The sequence below is a fragment of the Heterocephalus glaber genome, unplaced genomic scaffold (genome assembly GCF_053883595.1).
Source record: "Heterocephalus glaber isolate CG9 unplaced genomic scaffold, H.glaber_assembly_v1.0 deba00001442, whole genome shotgun sequence".
NCBI lineage: Eukaryota > Metazoa > Chordata > Mammalia > Rodentia > Bathyergidae > Heterocephalus > Heterocephalus glaber.
The window spans coordinates 1,832,562-1,855,505 of record NW_028258296.1 but is presented as its reverse complement, the minus strand read 5'-3'; the positions used below and the strand labels follow the sequence as shown (position 1 = coordinate 1,855,505).

The 22,944-nt window shown below is 38.4% G+C and overlaps 1 protein-coding gene across 17 annotated transcripts in view; it reads left to right on the top strand.

The window, feature by feature from the left end:
- Dock7 (dedicator of cytokinesis 7) overlaps nt 1–22,944 on the top strand; it is a 198,422-nt gene that overhangs the window by 81,974 nt on the left and 93,504 nt on the right. For all 17 annotated transcript variants that reach the window (XR_015451897.1, XR_015451898.1, XM_021255643.2 and 14 more), the window contains exons 15-19: nt 8,979–9,096; nt 12,186–12,256; nt 15,728–15,866; nt 16,833–16,934; nt 20,190–20,276. Coding sequence is in view for 15 of the 17 variants with exons in the window: in XM_021255643.2 (XP_021111302.1) it covers nt 8,979–9,096; nt 12,186–12,256; nt 15,728–15,866; nt 16,833–16,934; nt 20,190–20,276 (517 nt within the window). In the remaining 2 variants the exon portion in view is untranslated. The remainder of the gene's footprint in view (nt 1–8,978; nt 9,097–12,185; nt 12,257–15,727; nt 15,867–16,832; nt 16,935–20,189; nt 20,277–22,944) is intronic.

The window sequence follows — 22,944 nt, the reverse complement described above, 5'->3', positions numbered from 1 at the left end:
TTTTGGTACTGGGGATCAAACTTGGGACCCTGCACTTGCGAGGCAGGTGGCGGAACCACTGAGCTAAATCGCTGGCCCCTAAAATTCTTTTCTTAGTAATGTCTCTTTTACTGTACAATAGAGGCATTTTTGATTGTATAGTATTAAGGGGTTGGATAGTAGTGTTACTATTTAGGTAGTTGTGTACCATAGTGGTTAAGAACATGATTTTGGAGAAAAACTGCTTATTGAAATCCTGGCTCTGCTCTTCTTCAATTCTGTGAACCTTGGTCAAATTATCTCTATCGAGTGCAGATAATAGCTACTTTATAGGGTTACATAAAGATTAAAATTAGCATTTTCAAGGTACTTAGAAGATTATCTGCTGAGTGATAAGCACTACAGATTACTATATATTGGCTTTTTAATGCTCAACAACCAATGTAGATACATTCATACTGTAGCATTCTATTTGTACAGTTATCTATATTCATAGAAGCTCATGTAAACTGGGAAATTTTGTTAGAATTTAGGTTTTCTGAGGTTTGGTCTCTTGAATCTTGGTAAGGAATTATGTCTTTTGATTAGCTTGTGTATACTTTTTCTTAAGTGTCTAACACAAAACCATATTAATACTTGTAGTAGAAGTAAAGAATATGGGCCGGGGATTTAGCTCAGTGGATCCACCGCCTGCCTTGCAAGCGCAGGGTCCTGTGTTTGATCCCTGGTACAAAAAAAAAAAAAGTAAAGAATAAAAATAAATGAAAACACATATACTTCCATTAATGAAGAAGAAAAAATTATTTACCTTCATTTTATCCTTTGCACTGATTCCTATCAGTATAAAACTGTATATTGAACTAGAGTAAAAATTCAAATTCTCTCCTTATTTAAAGAGAGAAGTTACATTGTGATGACTGGTCATGACAGGCATATTTCAAAATGTTTCTTAAATGAGCTGTCAGTTTTTGTGCCTTAACCCTATTGGTTCTGATATCTCACCCACTTGTTAGTTGAGGGAGAGTTGAACCGAGCCAGCCTTTCTCCCTTATTACAGTATCAGTGGCCTGTGGTCCAGATCCTTATGTGTCTTTAGTTTATATCCCTTATGAATCTGTGACACAGTGGTTTATACTTCATAGGTGTAATAAATATTCATGAAACAGATGAGAATGGTAAAGATAAGGGAGTTCCCTAAGTGCATAATTTACACATAGTAAATGCTAATCCCCCTTTGATACAGTATGTTCTTTTTAGAAAAGAGAATTTGAAGAGTAGCCTCTCTGATTGCCAAGAAGTAATATGACTCTAATACTGAAAAAGTGACCACGTGAAAGAATTTCCTGTGAGATTCAATCCTATGCTAGAATACTAGTGCTTTCTGTACAATTTATGTAATTTCTTACCTGTAAGGTAATTGACAGGCTTAGAGGTAATGGTCATACATCCTTATAGTATATTGGTTCTAGGTAGGAATATCTGGATATTTTCTTACAGTAGTTTGAATTACATTATTGAACATAATTAAAGTGAGTAATTTTTCTGATTGCAGGCTGCAAATGTATTTGGAAAATATAAAGAAAATGGTTTCATAAATGATTCATAAGTGATTTTATGTAAACCTTTTGATGGTTCCTAAATACACATTGTTTTTTGTTTTTTGGTACCAGGAATCGAACCCGGGACCTTGCGCTTGCGCGGCAGGTGCCAGAACCACTGAGCTAAATCCCCGGCCCAAAATACACATTGTTAAAGGCAGAAAGAATTTAATCTTTCCTTGGACTTGTGCCTATTTAAATAGAACCCTGATAACATATAGGCAGCAATTTATAAAAATTTTTTAAATGCCAAAGAAAATATATTACTGTTAAGCAATTTTAGGCCCTAATTTAAGAATTCCTGTCTTCTAAGAATGAATACATAAAACATTTAGCTAGGCAGACTGTTAGGTCATTCAGCAGCCTCGGCTGTTTAGATTCCAAGCAAAGCAAAGTCCTGCGTTCCATGGGTCACACAGTCTTGCAGAGATGAGGTTTCTAAGTAAAGCACAAGGTATCTGGCTGTTCTCTATGCAGTATTTCTTTAATTTCCTCCTTAGCTATGATAGTTCATTTTTGAGTTGCAGGAGTACCTGCTTATCCATGGGTTTGTTTTCTGAGGTTCTGGTGAACCATAGTCAACTGTGATCCAAAAACATTAAATGGAAAATTCCAGAAATTCGTAACTCCTAAGTTGTCAACTGTTCTGGGCAGAGAGATGAAATCCTGCGCTGGCTCCCTGTCCTGCTGAGTCCACAGTACCTGCGCTGTGTGCTGGACATGCTCCCTGCCTGTTAGTCACTCAGCAGCTCTTGTGGTTGTCTGGTCAGTGTTGTGGTACTGCAGCATAGCACGTGTGTCCAAGTAACGCTTATTTTACTTAACAATGCCTCAAAACGCAAGTGCGATGCTGCTAGCAATTCATGTACTCCAAAGAAAAGCCATAAAATGCTTCCTTTATGTGAACACGTAAAAGTTGTAAACATTTGAATAGGGTTTGGTACTGTTTTTGGTTTCTGACATCCTCTGAGGGTCTTCGACTGCTTCCCCTGAGTATAGGGGCCACCACTGCAATGTGTTTGGTAGAAAGATTTTGAAAGTAACTGTTTGAGAAAAACATTTTAAAGTAGAAATGTTTATACTAATTAAAGTAAAGAATACCAGAATAACTCCTCAGGTCCTCTTCTTTGTCTAAAACAGTACTGTCCAGTAGAAATATAATGTGTGCTACATGTGTACAGATAGATGCTTCTTGATTTGGATACGGTTCTCTCCCAATAAACGTATTTTAAGTTGAAAATGTCAAATTGAAAATGCATTTAGTACACCCATCTTCCAACATTGTAGCTTAGCACACTGTGTGCCCTGAAGGAGCGGCTGTTTAAACCCAATCACATGGCTGGCAGGAACTGCTGTGCCCCTCCCAGCATCCTGAGAGAGGGCCATGTGCCTGGGCTGGGAGAGGTCAGGATTCAAAATCTGAAGTAGCCTTTCACTGAATTTGAGTTGCTTTCACACCGTCATGAAGTCGAAAAATTTTAAGTGAAACTGCCCTAACTTGGGGACTGCCTGTAATTTAAAAATATTGATAGGTAGAATAAAAAACAGAAGAAACAGATGAAATTAATGTGATAGTATATTTTACCTAATCTAATATATAAAATCATTTCAACATATCAATATAAAATATTCATTAGATATTTTGTTTTATACTATATTCAAAATTATATATTTTATATTACAGTAAATCTCAGAACCAATCACATGGGTGCAGTTGTCTCATAGACCATCTTACTAGATGGTGCTGTGTAGACCCAGAAGCTGAGCCAGCTTTGCAGGGATCACTTTATTTATTACTTTTCTCATGATTTTTTTTTCCAGTGCTGGGGATTAAACCAGGACCTAGTATATGTTAGTAAGGGATATATAAGGGAGCTGCACCCCCAGCCCAGTTTTTGTTTTTAATGCTGGAAATACTGTGAAAACTCAGATATTTCAAAAACCTATAAAAATGAAAATCTTACGGGCTGGGGATTTAGCTCAGGGGCACCGCATCCCTCACAAGTGCAAGGTCCTGAGTTTGATCCCTGGTACCAAAAAAAAACCAACTTGACTTTACAGTCTTCTATTAGATACCATATTCTATTACATGTATGTGCCTTAATTTAATCACTCTCATAATCTGTTAAAATTTTTTCTAATTATAAACTGTGCGTAAAATGTTATCTTTGTATTTTCATGCAAGTCTATAGATGTTGACTTTAAATTATGATTGCATTTTTAGATTCTTCTTCAGAAGTGTACATTTTACATCCCTGAGAAGAGCATCTGAGAATTCTTTCCCCAGATACTTTTATCAGTGCTTTCAATGAAAAAGACAAAAATATTGATAAATCTAATAGGCAGATATGTACCTAGTTTATTTTATTTTAACTTTGTGAAATACCTGTCTATATGTATGTAATTCCTTCCCCATACTTGATCCCCCTTTTAAATTTTTTCTCTTTCTGATTAGGAATTATTTACATATTGTGGATACTCTGTTGTACACATAACAAATTGTGTTTTCTTCCGCTTATATTTATGGTATCGTTTCCCAAATAGATGCTTTAAAATGTATGTCTTTTATGATTTCCGTGACTTATGCTTAGAAATACCCTTCTCACCTGTATTGATGATGTCTCTTTACAGCTCTTCTAGTACTTCTGCAGTTTTACTATGTAAACCTTTGATTAGTCTCGAACTTACTTCTGTGGGGGAGTGAAACATGAGTTTATTCCTTTTCTCTAAATGTCTGGTCAGCTACCTTCTTGTGTTTCAGTCTTATTCTTACTCATCTGAAATTGCTTGAGAGGAGTATTTAAAATACAAAAAGTAAAGTTTACTAGGTTTGTTTGGGAATTTTTTTAGTGGACTTGTTAGATGGAAAATAATTGATTCAATTGGATGCATTTGTCCTTCAGATCAAGTTGAATTTAAAATTATATTGCTTGTTACAGAAATCAAACATAATTTATGATAATGTTCAGTCACTTCCCATTTAACCTGGAATCCAGATTTCTAGAAATGTTAAATCATAAACTGTTACATGCATTCTCTACAATTCATTCATCCATTCAATAAATATGAGATACCATTTTAAACATTGGGAATATGACAAAGAGATGAGTAAGCTCTTGCCCTTATGGAGTTTGGGCTCTGTCAGAGAAGATACATATTTTTTTTTTGGTACCGGGGATTGAACTCGAGACCTTGTGCTTGCGAGGCAGGCGGTGGAACCACTGAGCTAAATCCCTGGCCCGAAGATACATATTTTTTAAAAAATACGTAAATGAGCAAGATGATTCTAGACTAATCAGATTGTGGGGTGGAGTATGGTGCATTTTGCTTTGCTGTGTGTTTTATGTGTGTATGATCTTGTAAATTTCTCACTGGTTTGTGTGGGTGGAGTCTTTGACCCCCATCTCCTCAGATCAGCTTGAGTCCTGTGTTCAGAGCTTCCCCAACTACAGCATAGTCATCTCGGTCTCATTGGCCCTCTAGACCCTGGGGTTCTGTGAAGTCAAGGACTGTGTGTTTCACCTCTGTATTCTCAGCACGTAGCATGCGCTGCCAATTCCCTGTGTTTTACAGTGAGAAATTACAGACCTAACAAAGGCATTATTACTTGTGTTGGGTTCTATTCCCTCATCATCTCAAGAGTCTTAAATGTGAACGGCCTCAACTGGATTCTTCTCATTGGAATTTAATTGAGCTCAGACTTTTCCAATTTTAAAAGACTTAAAAACTCCCATATTCAGCCTCTAATTATTGCATTATCATCTTCTGCTTCACATGTGTACTTTTAAGAATTAAGATTATTTCATTTTCTTCCTCTACTGACTCCCGAATCTCCCTTTTCTCTGTTTTCAGCCTAAGGTTACTGGTGACTTTGGTTTTGATGAATTCCATGGACATTTTTAGTTTTTGCCTCATTTAGGTGCTGAATAGCATTTTACGGGCGGGGGGTGTGGGGTGTGTGTACCAGGGATCGAACTCAGGACCTTGTGCTTGTGAGGCAGGTGGCAGCACCATCCCCAGCCCTGAATAGCATTTAATACTATTTGATTCTTGTATTTTTTTGCTGCAGTTTCTGTATCACTGTACTCTCTTGGTTTCCCCTGGGTTTTTCATTTTTTTTGGCAGGCTCATCTCCTCAGACCATGGAATCTTGGAGTTCCTTAAACACCACTCTTGGAATAACACAAATCAGAAATTAAGTGACATAATTCTCACTCTTTCATAGTTGATGTTTTGGGGAATGATTCTCAGTGTGGGAAAAAAATGATAGAACACATATAGCAAAGATGAAGTAAATACCTGTAGTCCTGATTTGAATTGGAAAAATCAGTATGACCTCAGGATGTATTTCTTGTTGAAGCACTATTCTTTTACCTTTTTCTACTTAAAAGGCCTAAAAGTAATGATTAACCCACGTGGAATGCTCAGACTATGGTTTGGGAAAAATGTTTCTTACTCAAAAGAAACACAGCTCATTGGAGAAATGACTGACTCCAGATCTGAGGAGAAAATGTCCAAGCACAACCTAGAACAACATCATAAGAGAGAGCAATAGGTTATCAAAGACTACTGAATCTAAAGCCAGTTTGAATTTTTTCACTTGCCAAAGATCGGACAATTTGAATACCCAGAAGTGTGATAACTACAGTGTATTGAAATTTGTCAAATATTTTGATCTGTAAGTTTCTAAATGATACTTTTACTTAATTGATCCACATTAGAAGACTGTAGTATACCAACTTATTATTTTGAAATCTGGAAAATAATGGAAAAGAATCAAGTATTGAGTCTAGACTGGCTCCATGGAAAGCAAATAGTAGATGAGGGAAAATGCCCTTGCTTGAGGCGTCCCGGCTGTTCAGTAAAGAAAGAATGTCAGCAAGTTAGCTTTTGGCAGCTGTTAGTGGGTTAATTGATTCAGGCATTGATCATCATTATCTACTAGTTGGATAGAAAGGAACAATCAAACATTTTCTTCCTGGTAGAAGTGTTCTTGACTGAAAAAATTAAATATAACCAAGGCGCTAGATAAATCTCTCAATTTATAGAAAACTCTGAGGACCATGTTAAAAATGACAGTGTGGGAATGCAATTAATAAAATCCAGGCTCTGGAACAATCTACACAGAAGCAATCTACTTTTTCTCCAAATAAATTGTCAGGGTTGAAAAGGTAGGGGTCTTACAGACAAGACGTCACAGTCAGCTGAACAGCTCTGCTCCCCTGCCGTCACCTCCATACTCCCTTTGTGTAACTCGACAGTGTTTTTAAATGATTGGTTTATGGCCATTTCCGCCCCTTTAGATGGTATGTTTCTCAGTTCTAAGGAATGACTTCTTAATCTGAGTATATCTTATCATTGCCAACATAATGTGTGACATTTGTTGGCGAGTCCATAAATATTTCCTGTACAAATTCTGATGATTACAGTGGACTGTGGTGGTTTGTCGTACTCATCTTTGAGCCCTAGTTCTTTTGATTAGCGAGCTGTTTGACTATTTTAAGTACAATTGACTGTCTCCATTCTTTGATACTTCCAGAGAATATGCTTGTTGTGAAGGACACTTGTTCTCCAAAATGGAAATTACTTTGTTGGTTTTCCAATTGCATAGATCATGTTTTCACTGCAGAAAGTTCAAGCAAAATAAAAAGTATAAAAATCTAAAGCCATTACTATTAACCGAAAAAGAAACTAAAGCTATTATGATTATTATTTAGAAATACGATTTTATCCATTCTTTCTCTCCCTCTCCTTTACCTGCCGTACCCATGTGCACACACCTGCCCACCAGAACTGACCATATATAGGGAATGCCACGGTGGAGCCTGTTCCGCCCAACCTGACCCTCTGTCCAACATGTCAGAATTCCTTTCCATATTCCATAAATACTGCTGCACATTGTCATTTGCAGGACTCCATAGTATCCCTTCTTACTGATGTATGTTAGCTTAATCAGTCCTTTCCATATTCCATAAATACTCTGTAAATACTGCTGCACATTGTCATTTGCAGGACTCCGTATCCAGTACAGATATCCTTTATCTGAAATGCTTGGGACCAGAAATGTTTCTGATTTTGAATAGGTTGGGAGGTTTAGAATATTTGCCTGTACAAAATGAAATATCTTGAGGGATGGAAGTCTAAACATAAAATTCATTTGTGTTTTATACATATGTTACACATGAAGCCTGAAGGTAATTTTGTAGAATGTTTTAAGCAAATTTGTGCATGAAACAAAGTTTGTGTATATTGAACTGGCAGACTTGTGGTATTGTGTCAGAGCTCAAAAAGTTTTAGTTTTGGATTTTGGATTTTCAAATCAGGTGTGCTTAGCATACTGATGTACACTATGTTTCTTTATAATTATTTGTAATTATTCTCAATTATAAAAATGTTTTAATTACTTTCAACACACCCATTTATGCTTGTGTGTAGTAACAGTATTCTCTTCAGCTTACAGGTTGGTTTCTTGAGTCAAAGATTGTGTGTTTGTTTAAAATTTCTGGATTGCCCTACTGCACTCCAGAAAATTTAGACCTATTTTTATTGTCTTAGAAGTTGATTAGCAGGGTTTTGTTTTGTTTTGTTTTATGGTACCGGGGATCGAACTCGGGTCCTTGCGCTTGCGCAGCAGGCGGCAAAACCACTGAGCTAAATCCCCAGCCCAAGCAGGGTTTTATTTACCTGAAATCTTGTTCATCAGTTCCAAGCATAGTGTTCAGGTAAAGCAACTCATTTTTTTTTAGCTCTTTCTTTTCGTTTCTTTTCTTAAATTTTTTCTTTTCTTTATATTGGCAGCAGGGACTATTGACCTTAGTGTGAGGTGCCCAGGCATGAGCTGGGGCGGAAGTCAGACAAATGCAGGGTACAGAGTCATTGTCTCATAGTCACCACCTGCTTCTCTTAGACCCACTACATTGGAGTATGTTTTTAAACAATAATGTGGAATGTTACACCTCTTAAGTCCTTTACCAAATTTATACAAAATGCTTCTACATTCCATTCCATTTATATCTGCTTGAAGTAGCTAAGATAATAGTAGAACTGTCTCTTTAACTTCTTGGCAGTGTTTCCTCCATACTCACTTACTTCCCAGAAGCCTTGTATAGAAAGAAGGGGATGAATTTTGAAGTCTGGCTGACGAGACTGATTTCAGCTTCATCATTTCCCTTGCTGTGTGTGGAAATCAATTAACTTCTGGCTCTCAGTTCATCTGCAAAATCAGGATGTATTTGATTGCTCTGTATTTGAATGATTTCTCTAAGGATCAGGTACATGAGACTACTTAGCATAGTACCTGGCAAATATTAATAATCAATATTTTTTCATCTTTTGATGGTGTTTGGTGAGTGATATGTAGTATTTTAGTATTCACTATTACTTATACTGTTGCTTTTGCAGAAATCTTCTCTACATATACCCTCAGAGCCTTAATTTTGCCAATCGTCAGGGTTCTGCCAGGAATATCACAGTGAAAGTCCAGTTTATGTATGGAGAAGACCCGAGCAATGCCATGCCGGTAAGAAGAGTTCTTTCCTAGTCTTAGTCTTTATGTTTGGTTTAAATCAGCTTTTTAAAAAATTGTATCACTTGGTGGGCAGCTCCAAACTGGAAATTAAAATCCTAACTTTGTAACTTCCTTTATGTATAATATTTATAAATTCTAACATTTATTGAAGAGTTAGCATATCCTAGAGATACAACGCTGAGTAAGACTTGCAGTTTAGAGGATGTGATAGAAATACCTGTGAAGCTAAAGAAGCTTTCTAAAGAGGGTCAGACCAGTGTCCCTGGGAGCTCTGTCAGCACACAGATAACTTTCTGTCGGCATGTGTGACTGTCTCTGCAACCCTGTGAGCGAGAGAGGCCAGGGAGTGGAGGTGGGAGGTGACTGGCATACAAGGCTGTGTTGGCGCTTGAAAGTGTTCCACGAGCTTATAACGTGTTGACTCTTTCCACCTTGATTGAGCAACTCTGGCAGGCTTCTCTGAATATTAGATTCATCTGGAGAGCTTTTAAAACTAACAGCACCCAGGCTGAATCTCCTTTGAAATAAGTCATAATATCTGGGGACCTGAACCAGCTATCAGTATTTCTGACTCTCATCAAGGGATTACATGTTGCAGACAGTGTTGAGAACCAAAACATGTGCTGATTATTAAAAGGTTGGTAGAGGCCCTAAGGGATGGATGTGCAGAGATGGGAGGGAGAGAGGGAGCGCCCTACTGAGACCAGAAGCAGGTGCTGTGTGGAAGAGGCACTTGCGTACCCCAGCGTAAGCCTGTGCGGTGCCCACTCCGGGAGTCCGGGGAGCAGAGCCGCGGAATGCCCCTGAGCAGCGAGCCAGAGCGGTGGGACACAGGCCAGACCGGGGAGGTTGTTCACCGCCAGCATCATCACTCGGGGTTTGTCTGACACTCCCGAGTCTCCTGCCATGAGGAGAGATTCTCGGCTCAACTGATGTTGGTAACAAGGAATGGGGGTATGCTGTGGCTGTAGATGGTCACACTCTGAGAGCCCGCATTGCCAGCAGTCTGATCTTACCTGTCTGTGTCGTCCTTTCAATCAGATTCTTTTCCACTCACTAGAAAACACCTTCTTCTTCCCTCTTGCTTCAGTTTCATCAGCATCTTTAGGTCTCCTTGACAGCAGTGGCAGCTATTTCAACCCTTGCATATAATACAGGCTGGATATTTGTGAAATGAATGTAAGATTTATTATTGAGGTTTGAAATTAGCATTTCATGCTCTTTATTTCTGCTGAAGGAGTGAATTTTCTACTGTAATTGATGAAAAGATTGGGCCGGGGATTTAGCTCAGTGGTTTTGCCGCCTGCTGTGGAAGCACAAGGACCCGAGTTCGATCCCCGGTACCAAAAAAAAAGAAAAGATACTAGACAGTGAAAATAGATGCCCTGATATCCTGTATGTGAATTTGAGCTTAGGACATATATAGTATATGTGCAAGAATGTCCTGGTCGTCTGCTCAGCCAGCTCCTCCGGGTGTTAGCATGTGCAGGGCCCTGTGTGAGGCTCCAGGGCTGCCCCACCCACATGGGCAGGTCGCCCATCCCTCTGTGCCACCACAGCGTCTTCTCGCTTTTTCCACAGCCCTTATCGGTCTGTAACTTCTATTTCTTCACCTCATCTGTTAGACTGTGAGCTCCTTGAGGGCAGGGACCACGATATACTGTTAGCTGTATGCCTGTCATAGTGCTTGTTTGCTGCTGTAATTGATGTAATTGCGGTCCATGTTGGTGATTAAAAATATAGGTCAGATGGTCGAAAAAGGAAGACTTCTCACATTATTTCATTCATGTCACACAAATAGGTTATTTTTGAAAAGTGATAGTTTTTCAGAGAGAAAAAGGTACTGCATTCATTTCAATTATGTATTATTAACCATATGAAATATAATGATCTTATGTTTATGTGAGTAGCTGGTTTGAAAGAGTGTATACACAGCCACATGATATGTTTGCTTACTTTTTAAATAAGGACTATTCAAATGGTCCTCCTGATAATTTTTTGATTGTATAATGCAGTATGATAAAATTGAAAACTTCGTACCGGAATATTTTGTCACAACATACTAAGTTATTATAGAACTGATCAAATAAGGCTTACCTAGGGCAATCATAATTATTACACTCCTGTATACCTTTAAAATAAAAGCACATGCTTGAAAGGTTACAAAAAAAATACCTGCCGGTATACTTTTAAGGATGGTGCTAGTTAAACTCTTTGTATAAGAATTGGGTTTAGTTGTTTTACCTGTGGTGTGATGAAAGTGTGCTGACCTGTGCATACACCTGTTCCTGTGTCTGGAAAGATGGCCGGCCAGACAGAGGGTTCCTTCTCTAGGTGGACACCACTGCGAGTCTGCTTTGTGGCAGCTGAGCTGTGACCTTAGCATCATTAAGCCATTTTGGAATCAGCTGCCCTAGTTAGCCACAGTGTTTCTCTCAGAATTCAGTGGGCAGATAAATAAGGCTGAATTATTTTACCTCTAAACCTTCCCCAGAAATAATACTGTATTTTTGAAAAATATAGTGGATTTCTTTTTAAACACATATATAAGAATAAAGAATAGAGCTCCTCCTTCATTGTAGTGTGCAGGAAGTACTAGGACCAAAGGATACATAACAACCTAAAAAATAGAATATTTTATATTATTTATGAATAATTTATGTTTGACTTTCAGAATGACTCTGCTTTTTTAGTGGAGAAGCCATCAATTTATATAGAAGATTTATGCCACCATTCTGGGATCATATTTCTTATATAAATTCCAAATTATATGCCACATCTAGTATAAAATGAATTCTTCACTTTCTTTAAGAAAAAGGAAAGAAATGTACCTTGTTGCTCAGTAGATAGAAATATAATCAATAGAAACTTTTTGAATGTTGGAATGTCAGATGGGTCTGTCATTGAAAAGAAACCTATAGTTAAGCAGTTGAGCTTTTAATGAACGTCAGGCACATTGTTCTTCATTGGGCTGATTTTGCCCATTTTTCTCAGTTATTAAATCAAACAAATTCTTACATAGATATGAAACATCCAGCATTTATTGCAACAAAGTTTCAACATGCTGTTATTTGTTACAGGTAATCTTTGGTAAATCTAGCTGTTCAGAGTTTTCAAAGGAAGCCTATACAGCCGTAGTATATCATAACAGGTACTGAATTAAAATATTTCTTTCAAAGTTACTCACGTCTCAGTAGTGGCGTTGTTAGCACTCACATTAGTGTGTTTTACCAAATGCTTTGCTGCACTGATGTGTGAGAGGCAAGGCGAACATCCGAGGGATTTGGCAAAGACATCTAAAGGATAAGACTGTACATAAAAGATCTTTTCTACCAAAGTCTCTGACCCTTTCATTCTTACTATATTGTTATCGCTATGACCTCTGGTCCTTTGATCTTTCCCTATTATTTTTCCCGATACCTTTTAGTTTTATTTAAGACTTTACGAAGCTTAAGCCCATTAGTTAAATTGGTGGTATTCTCAACCTCCAATAAGCCTTTGATTTAGTCACTTTCAATTTTACTTCCTTGGGACATTGCTTACTTGGGTAATGTTTAATTTTTGCTTTACTTTTTGGGGATTATTAAATGTTGGAGAAAAATCACAGAATTGCAGCAAGCAGGATTATTGCAGACTAATATTGTATCATATGGTGGGGCTACTGTAATTCATTTGCTGTAATTTACCCTCCAGTGTAACAGTAGCTAAGTAGTTTCCTCCAGTCCCTGCTTCTTTTCTGTTTGCTTTGCTCTCCATTCCTGTGTTAAATTACTTAGGGTTATGCAACTGAGAGCCATAATTCCACGACTCTTCACCTCAAATCCTCTCTGTACTCATCTGCCTCTCCTTCTGTTTCGAATGTAGCAATAGCCTACCCTCTGCTTGGTCTGAATCTCTTCTCTTCTGCTCCCTGGCCATGCTGTTCTGCTGCTTCTGAGTGTGGCTCAGTTATCCCTTCTCTTTCAGGTCCTATTTCATTAGCTTCATTTGTTCTCGAAAAGAAACTAATGTTTCTTACACTTAAAAACACAGAAGTTTCCCCAGTACAGTTGTATAATATGTATTTTCCTTGCCCTTCCTTAAAGCTTTCTCTCTCACCTTTGTTTTTATGGCTGTATCTCAGTTTTCTTCCACTACTTTGAACATTTTTTGTGGTGGTAGTGGGAGTCATACTTGTTCTTTTTCCCATAAGTGTAGGTGTTCCATACAAAACACTACAGCTTTGCTCTGAACCTCCTTCTCTGTGCATTCTTTTCCTGAATGACCTGGTGTAGGTATCTCTCAGGGTCACATTCAGTGAAAATCCTTCTGCGCTAATGAAGGCCTAGCCTTCCTTCTGATGCATACACCTGTGTTTTCATCAGCCTCTGGATGCACTCATTGTGGTGCCTTGCTGACTTCTCAGTTTCTATCCTTGACTCTTTATCTGACCCTGTCTCTGTCTGCCTTTCTGTTTTTATTAATGGTACCAACATTTTTCTAGTTACTCTAGTTCAAAATTTAAGATGTTTTTGTTTTCTCTCTTCTGTTCTCTAATATCCAATCAACATTTAAGTCTTGATGATTTTCTTTGGGCCTCAGTAGCAAACACATCCTGTGCTATTTCTGGGCCTTTCTTAAGTCTTTTATGATAATGGTTCCCTTTTTTTGTTGAACTCCTACTCACTTTTTAAGGCCCATATCAGATACTGCCTCCTAAGTAATAATTCCCTGAGCTCAAACTTGCAGTAATCTGTTAAACTCTGCTCTTGAAGTACTTCATCAGTATGCTCTACATCAGGGGTTGGCAAATATTCTCTACAGAGGACTAGATCATGTGTTTCCTAGGCCTGCGGCCACATGGCCTTCTCTGGTAACCTCTCGACTTTGCAATCGTAGCACAAAAGCAGCCATAGGCAGTAAAGAAACGAGCAAGTCAGTGGCTGTGTTGCAATACAGCTGTACTTATGAACACTGAAATTTGAATTATGTATCATTTTCACATCTATTAAAACATTATTCAGAGGGCTGGGGATTTAGCCGAGTGGTTTCACTGCCTGCTGCGCAAGCACAAGGACCCGAGTTCGATCCCCGGTACCAAAAAAACTCCATTATTCAGAAATGCAAAAACGACTCTTAATTTGCAGGCTGAATAGAACCTGATAGTGGACTTGATTTCCCCTCTGAACCCTAGTTTGCCAACCTCTGTTTTATAGCATAGCTATTGATATTTGTGTCTTATTTATGTTCCTACTGAATTACATACTTTTTGAGGGTAATTATTTTTGTGCATTTATTTTTAAGATCACCACTAAACTAACACAATGCTTAACTTGAAGGTGGGCGATTAAACCTACTTGTTGAATGAGTAATTCTCATAGATGCTTCACATAATGTGGTTTCAGGAAGTGATGAACCAAAGTATACAGTACCAGGAAAGATATTAATGAAGAAAGTGCTAATTTCTAAGAGTTTCTCAGTTTTGTGAGTAGGTTGTTGTTATTATACTTGCTCTCAGCATTCGTGGAATCAGAGTGATGATACCTCTGACACTGCTGATGACTTCAGCTTTTTCAGTTTGGTGATGACTGGTGAGATCAGTAGTAAGCTGCACAGCATCTTTTCTTTTTTTTCCTCACCGAAGTTACCAAGTTCTCAGATTGCTGATATTAGCTCTCTTTCTTGTTAGTATTACTTAAAGCCTAGTTCCATTTAGAATTTCTGTAGTCAAATCCACACCTGTTGGTTAACAGGTTTTTGAGGCTTGCTTGAGGAAAGGGTACTTGACTGATTCACATCTGAGAAAGAAAGTCTAATGGGTGTGCCAGCTTTCACCGTGGAGAGAGCCAGAGCCACATGGTTTAGATGCACTTTCCTTGGATGCAGTTCTAAGAGTTACCTGAGTGTGGAAGGTCAGGACGCAAGGTTCTCTCCCTTTCAGGTGCGCATCAGGAGTAAAAGTTATGCTTTCTATGAAAATGCCCTTTAAGGCCTTTCTGAATAAACACCAACACTGAGGCAGAAGACCTGACATTCACTGTCTTCTTACAGTGTTGGGCAGCATTCTTGATTTTATCCTTTTTCTCTCCTGTAAGTCAGTCAAAAACTAGTCCATGTTTTGGTGACATTTTAAATTTTGCTAACAATGGACTAATTGATAAAGGACATTCCACAGAGAGCCCAACTTGCTAGTAAGGTATCTTTAGAGATACTATTACAAAATAAAAAATTTTTTTTAGGATGGTTTTTAAATATACACTTATGCAACTCATTATTTTTCCCTTGTAGTATGTGCAAGAATTGGTTCATAAATGTAGCTCTACCATAGTCTCCTCTTGCATTCAGGTTCCAGTGTAAGGGGGATGTCAGTATGAAGGTGATAAATACTAATTTTCAAATAGTAGTACTACTCAGTCCATTAATAGAAACGGGATGAGAATTTTCAGAAACAATGGCAGCTCCCTCACCTGGAAGTAGAATTTAATTATTTGGAGATTGGGAATAAAGAAAAATATTTTGGACTAGAGAAAAATGAAGTATGAATCTAAAATTAAGTTTAAAATTACTTAAGCATACAAATGCAACAATTATGTATCTTGAACAAATTACTGATTATTGATTTTTGTTATTTTTTTGTATGAAGGTCTCCTGATTTTCATGAAGAAATCAAGGTTAAACTCCCTGCTACTTTAACTGACCATCATCACTTACTTTTTACTTTTTATCATGTTAGTTGTCAACAAAAACAAAATACTCCTCTTGAAACCCCCGTTGGATATACAGTAAGTCTTTTTTGTTGAATATTTAGTTCTTTGATCCTAAAAATATTTACAAGATATAGTTAATGGTTCTTACTACTTTCATACTCTCCCATTTCCTATAGCCGTAAAGTTGCATTGGTAAGGAGGAGTTATCAGAACAAGAAAATGCTCATTAATTAATTAGCTAATTAAGCAATTAACCACCTTGTGTAAATACGTAGGCATTGGTTCTGATTATTGAGTTTACTTAGCAGTGCAGTATAAATACAGATTTAAGGAGAAAATGATTTGATTGTTAAAATGAATTTTAAAAACCCTTTGGAAAGAAGTTCAAACCTTTGAGTATTTTTCGAAAATCATTATGATTGTGGGCCGGGAATTTAGCTCAGTGGTTCCGCCGCCTGCCTCTCAAGTGGAAGGTCCCGAGTTCGATCTCCGGTACCAAAAAAAAAAAATCATTATGATTGAATTACAGAGGTATAATTAAGATGAAGGACATCTTAATAATCTGTCACATAATTTTGTCAGAAAAAAATCATGCTTCTATCCAAAAGATAAAAATCAACATTTGACTCTTTTTTTTGTTGTTGCTCTTTTCATTGGTGACATGAATTTTAAAAAAATAAATAGTACTCTTTAGTTTTATTTTCAGCACTCACAGCTGATTAAATCTTTCCCTATTTTGAAACTTATCTCAGTTTTAAAATTGACTAAGTTCATTACCTTTTCCAGGGTTACTCTTCCTTAGACAGTAAGGACCCTTTCTATTAAGTACTGCATGGCTAGTAATAATACTGTTTTCAGGAATTGATTCCTTAGAGGAATCATGAAAACCTCTAATTATTATTATTTATATAATTAAATCCCTTATAGTTTGATGATAGGAGACAAATTTGGGATGTACCAACTTCACAGAACAGACTTTCCAAGTAATTATTTTCATGACAAACATGTTTAAATTGAGATTGTTTCCTTTTCGTTTCCAAGTGGATCCCGATGCTTCAGAATGGACGGCTGAAGACTGGCCAGTTTTGCTTGCCAGTCTCCCTGGAGAAGCCTCCCCAGGCCTACTCTGTGCTGTCCCCAGAGGTCAGTATCCACCCTGCCGTGATCTCCAGGTGAGGTAAGGCAGGACTCTCATTGTAGCAAATGAGACCTTGCTGTTGCTTCTGTCTGTAAGTATGGAGATAATGAAGTCAGACTTTCCTGTATATAAACCTTAGAAGCTTTTATCCTTTTTAAAAAATAAGTAAATTAATTTTAAAACTAAAATAATACATGAAATGCAAACTCAAAAGATAAACTTGGAAAATTTTCCTATTATAACATGAGAAGCTTTATTAAATATTTCTTTTAGTAGACTGTTCATATTTTACTGAAAGACTGAAGGACAAGCAGTGTGAAGAGACAACCCACAATGTGGGAAAAAATTTTCAGCAGTGGTCCCTCAGACAAAGGTCTACTATCTCGAATCTATAAAGAACTTAAAAAAATCAGACCTCCCAAATTTAAAGACCCAATCCAAAAATGGTCATCTGAAATGAACAGACATTTCTCACGCAAAGAGTAGACATGGCAAATAAACATACGAAAACATGTTCAACATCACTGGTCATTTGAGAGATGCAAATGAAAACAACACTCAGATTCCACCTCATTCCAGAAAGAATGGCTGCTATCATGAAATCAACCAACAACAAATGCTGGCAGGGCTGTGGGGAAAGAGGAATCCTTCCCCACTGCTGGTGGGAGTGCAGACTGGTGCAACCCCTGTGGAAATCAGTATGGAGAAACCTCAAAGAACTAGGACTGAAAGTCCCATTTGACCCAGCTATTCCCCTGCTGGGGATCTTCCCCAAAGAATTAAAAGAATCATACCACAGTGATATATGTGCACCCATGTTCATAGCAGTTTGTAATAGCTAAAACTTGGAAACAGCCCAGATGCCCATCAGCTGGAGACTGGATCAAGAAAATGTGGTTTTTTAATAAAATGGAGTACTACTCAGCCATAAAAATGAGAAATTAAAGACATGTATAGCTAAATGGATGCACATTGAGGCGATACTCTTAAGTGAAGTAAATAGGACACAAGTGTAAATACCAAATAGTTTCTCTAGTGTGAGAAACTGAAGGTGTAAATAAGGACTAAAAGGTATAATAGATAATGAGAAATAGGAAGAAAAGGGGCAAAGGGGAAGGGGAAGTGGGAGGGGAAGGGGAAAGGAAAGGAATGGAATTCATATGAGAAAATGAAAAAATGGAAACAAAGTCTATGTAAATAGGGAGGGATGGAGGGGGTGAAGGGAGGGCAGGGGAAGGGGGAAAAATAAGAACCAAGAGATTATGTAAAGATGCAAATTTCCAATGATGAATGTCATTATATTGTACACCTAAAATGTACCAATAAAAGAAAAAAAAAGACTGAAGGACGAGAAATACATTTCAATTTTTAGTATCTTTTTAAAATTGAACATGTAAGTGAAAACAAAGTACGTTCTTGGATTTGTTTTTACTTAATTGGTTTGCATATACAAAGCCAATTTTCTAAAGATAAGCTAGAGGTTTTCTTTTTAGCTACTATGCTAAATATGCTCATATTTAAAAAGGGCCATCATTTGCATTTGATTATAGACATATAGCATAGTATGATTGACGGATACATGAAATAAACCACTCAATTGAGTTAAAACTTGTATACTTGATGCTGACATTAAAAAGCAATGTATGCTGTGATCCCAGCAGTCTGGGAAGCTGAGGCAGGAGAGTCACAAGCGTGAGCCCAGCCTGGGTGAGTCATTGGCTTAGTGAAACCTTGTCTCAAGCTAAGGAGAAGAAAAGGGCTGGGGTGCAGCTTAGTGTAAAGGCCTTGAGTTCAATCCCTAGTGCTCCGAGGGAGGGGTGCGGCCGTGTATATGCTTAGGTTCAGACCTCTCCAACATCTGTGTCATCTTATTATTGGACCTTAGTATTGGTGTCTGATGATTGTCTTTTCTCATTGAAGTTGAGAGTTTCCTGGCCTTTGTCTGACACATGGTTTTTGATTATGTCCTGGCCATTGGGTGTTATGTTATGAGACTAAGTCTTTTTTTTTGGTATTGGGGATCAAATTCGGGACCTTGCACTTGCGAGGCAGGTGACAGCACCACTGTCTAAATCTTTTTTAAGTATTCTGATTTAGCAGTGGGGAAGGGAGATGCTGCATTGAGGGCCAGTCGAAGGTCCTCATTGTCCGCTCTGTCTGCTTTCACTCCCTGGGGTGAGTGGGTGGCTGGCTCTTTGTCGGGTGAGGTGGAATTCCAGGCTTCCCACTGGATCTCTACCGACTTTCCTGGATACCTTTGCACTGCTCCCTGCTTGACCTCCATAGTTGGTGGGGGGCTGGTTATCACCAGAAGGGGTTGGACTTCTATCTCAGTGCCTCCGCAATGTCCAGGTTGGATTGGGAGGAGGGCACCCCTGTTGTCCGGAACAAGGTGGCAGCTTAGGCTTCGCATCAGTGGTGGGGTGTGGCATGCTTGTCCCCCTAGGACTGGTGGAGGGTGTTGGCTTTGACTAAGAGCAGCCTTTGCTTGGGGCTTTATCTGCCTGCCTCTGCTGGTGTTTCTGGATTGCTAGTTGTCTCTAGCACCCAGTCCTGGATATGCAGAGCAGAAATAAAACCTAGGAAGTACTGCCATGTTGTTCCTTGCATCCTGAGGGCCTAGCTTTTTCAGTTTCTGTGTTCATTTTAAATATCATGTTCTAGAGTTTTTAGCTGTATTTAGTAGGAAGAATGGAGAGAATTTAGGTATTGCTTTTAAAAAAGATTTTTATGAGATCGTTTTAATTGACATTTTAGTATTTTACATCAGGAACACAAATGGTTTTCTAACCCTTAGAACAGCAGGGTTTCAGTGGGTTTTAAAGCCCACTGAAAACAACTAGGAATGTTTAAAATAAATAAATGGAATATTATAAACTTTAAAATGGTGTTGGGTATGTGAATTTATCGACATGAAATGAAATTCACAATATATAATATGTGAAAAATAGGTTTCAAAATAGTATGTTTGATATTAACTAAGAGAATATAGGATAATGTGTATAGAGGAAGCATTAGAATGAATAAAAGGGGTTATGTCTCTGAAAATAGAAATTTGGGGTGTTTTCATTTTGCTTCTTGAGTCTTTTAATTCTTTTGTAGAAATTATTATGTAATAAAATGAAATTTTAAAATTTATTTACAATAATTAAAAATGCATCTCCATAGAATTTTTTTCTCCTTGAGGTACTCTAGTGTTTTGTTTCCTGAATTCATAATTTACTTAAACATCTGAGATCATTGTATTTACTATCTTACAGGTTCCTCTACCTGGCATGAAGTGGGTAGATAATCACAAAGGTGTATTTAATGTTGAAGTTGTTACTGTTTCATCTATCCATACACAAGTAAGTTTTAATAATTTTTATGATCAGGTTTTACTTGAATGAATTGAACACATTATCTTGTTTATGTCAGTTTTCTTGTCTCCTTCAGATTTACAGGAATATATGTCAGTTAAAAGCATATAGATTTATCAGTTGTGTTTTTAAAGGAGTACACAAAATGTCATTAACAGTCACCATAAGCAAATATTTTGCTTTATAAAATGTCACTGATTTCATTTTTAACAATTAAATGACAAAAAGTAATTCAGGTTACTTTTCTCCTTGTTGAGACAAAAATACCGGGCTCCCAAAGTTAAAGGAGAAGAGGTTTACTTGGATCACAGTAGAGGTTTCTGTCCATAGTCGGCCAGCTCCAAGGCAGGGTGGCCTGACAGAGAGGGAGGGTACAGGAGAGACCGTCCACAGCGAGCAGGCAGGCGAGGGCAGGTGGGCGGGTGAGGGGCCTTACCAGCTTTTTTCTGCTCCTTTTATACTCTATCTAGGCTGCCAGGTTTAGGGTGGTGCCAAACTAATCAGTGGACTGATTTAGTAACCACACACCCTTAATCCCAGCATCACACACTCTAGATCCAGCCACCTCTAAAAAAGCCCCACCTACGACCGCATGAGGCTTTGGAAGGATGTCTAGACACAAACCACAATAACGTGTTTCTAAGTTTCTGGTACATGGCAGAACAGTTAGTTTTAAGACTATCATCCAACTCAAATTTTATTTCTTATAGACTCTGATATTTCAAATAAGAGTTTTTAGGAATCATCTGCTCCAAATTCTTCATTCTACTTCTGGAATATGCCAAGTTCTCGGAGATGTTATTCTTAGTTTTTCTCTGGCTAGAAGGCCTTTCCTCTTGGTTTTCATTTTACTTCTCTTTCTGTAGAGGGTCTTCTCACCTGAGAAAGTTAGCTTCTTGGTAACTCATTCATGCATAGGAGCCCGCTCACCCTGGTGGCTGGCCCCACACTTGTACTGATGTATGTGTGCCCATGTGTGTGTCTGTGCACTTGTGCTCTCACACCCTGTGTGTGCTGTGCACACCTTTGTTTATTATGTTTTCCCCTGTATAAGCTCCGTGAGATTAGGGATGTTCTTGGTCAGGGAAAGAGCCTTGGGGAAAGTGAAAAGTAATTATAAACAATCAGCTTAGTACCATGTTGGACACATTGACTGCACTGGATAAACCAACTACAAGGGAAGACGTTGTTCTGCTAGGACTGAGATGTCACATTGCTAAGTGGGCCCTTGGCACACAGAGGAGGGTAGGGCGGGCAGCTCATCCAATCAGGTGGCGAGCAGAGCAGAGTGCCAGTCATCTGTGTCTGAGGACTGGCAGGTAATCTGGTGGGAGCACAGTTGAAAGGGAGTAGGGGAGAAGGACAGATTGGGAACCAATTATGAAGGACCTTGAGTGTCAGAGTTCAGAGTCCAAGCAGGTGGTAATTTCTAACCTTAACTGCAAACCTAGGAGAAGTCATCTTGGGTGCGTCCTGAGGGAGAGCAGGAAGGGAGCTCCAGGAGCTCATTTTTTAACCTGTTGTTTCTGATGTGCACTCCAGGTAGAGATGTCCTAGTGCAGTTGTAATGAGTTTGGAGTTTGAGATTGGAGGTAACAGAATAAATGTAATAGCTGCAATTAAATTGGCTTGTGTGATATTTCAAGGGAAATGTAGAGTGAGAAGAGGCCAGTCGTTGAGGTGGAATTCAGGGTTCCCCAGCCTATAAAGAAAAGGGTCTTGTGGAGTGTTTCCCAAAGCCCTCTTGAGTTCAGCAGTTTGCTCAGAGGACTTTCAGGCAAGTAGTTTATTTTAGTGAAGACATGGACAGCAGGGTCAACAGAAGGAAAGGCGCATCAGTGAAGTCCAAAGGAAACGAGGCATAAGCTTCCAAGAGTCTGCTTCTAGTGGGTCACACAGTATAGGTCGAAACAGCACGTATGACATGTCCTCTGCCCGGGAAGCTCAGCAGAGATACAGTTCCCAGGGTTTTATCTGAAGCTTGTCATACAGGCACTTTCTCCTAACGTGTCCCAAGATTCAAATCTCCCTGAGGGAAGGCCAGTGTTCAGCATAAACGTGTCGTTTGCACAGCTGGTTCAGGTGTGGGAGCTGTCCCTTATTAGTGGAGGCTGGCCTGACATTAAAGCTGGAAGCCAACTTTGTAAGCAGGCCTTACAAAGGCCAGCAGTCTTCTACCTACTGGGTTAGCTCTTTCTGCACAGTGAGGTGGGAGAAAATAAAACATGGAACCTTTCTACTGTGTTTGGAAAGACATTGATGATCATAAGTTTTGCTTAGCAGTGAACATGTAGACCGGTGACAGGAGGACTCAAGTGGAGGCTTTGCTTTCTGATGTTATGGGTCTGTTCTGTACTTCCTGTGTTCCTTACCATTCTGTTGATGAAGATTGCCATTTTTGTTGTCCTTAACACAGTTCTTTTAATAGGTGAATTCTTAATATCACATTCCATTTTTTAAATATGCAAGTACACTATTATGCTTATTTTTATCTGTTCCTATAATCATTGATAGTTTTCTCTTTTTAGAGTTGTCAGTCCATTTAACTTTTCCTACTGAACTTTTTTATGGAGGGAAATTCATGTGTTGTCTTATGTTACAAAGAAGGATTTGGGGCAAAATAAGTTACATAGCTGATTCAGAATCTGTGTGATAT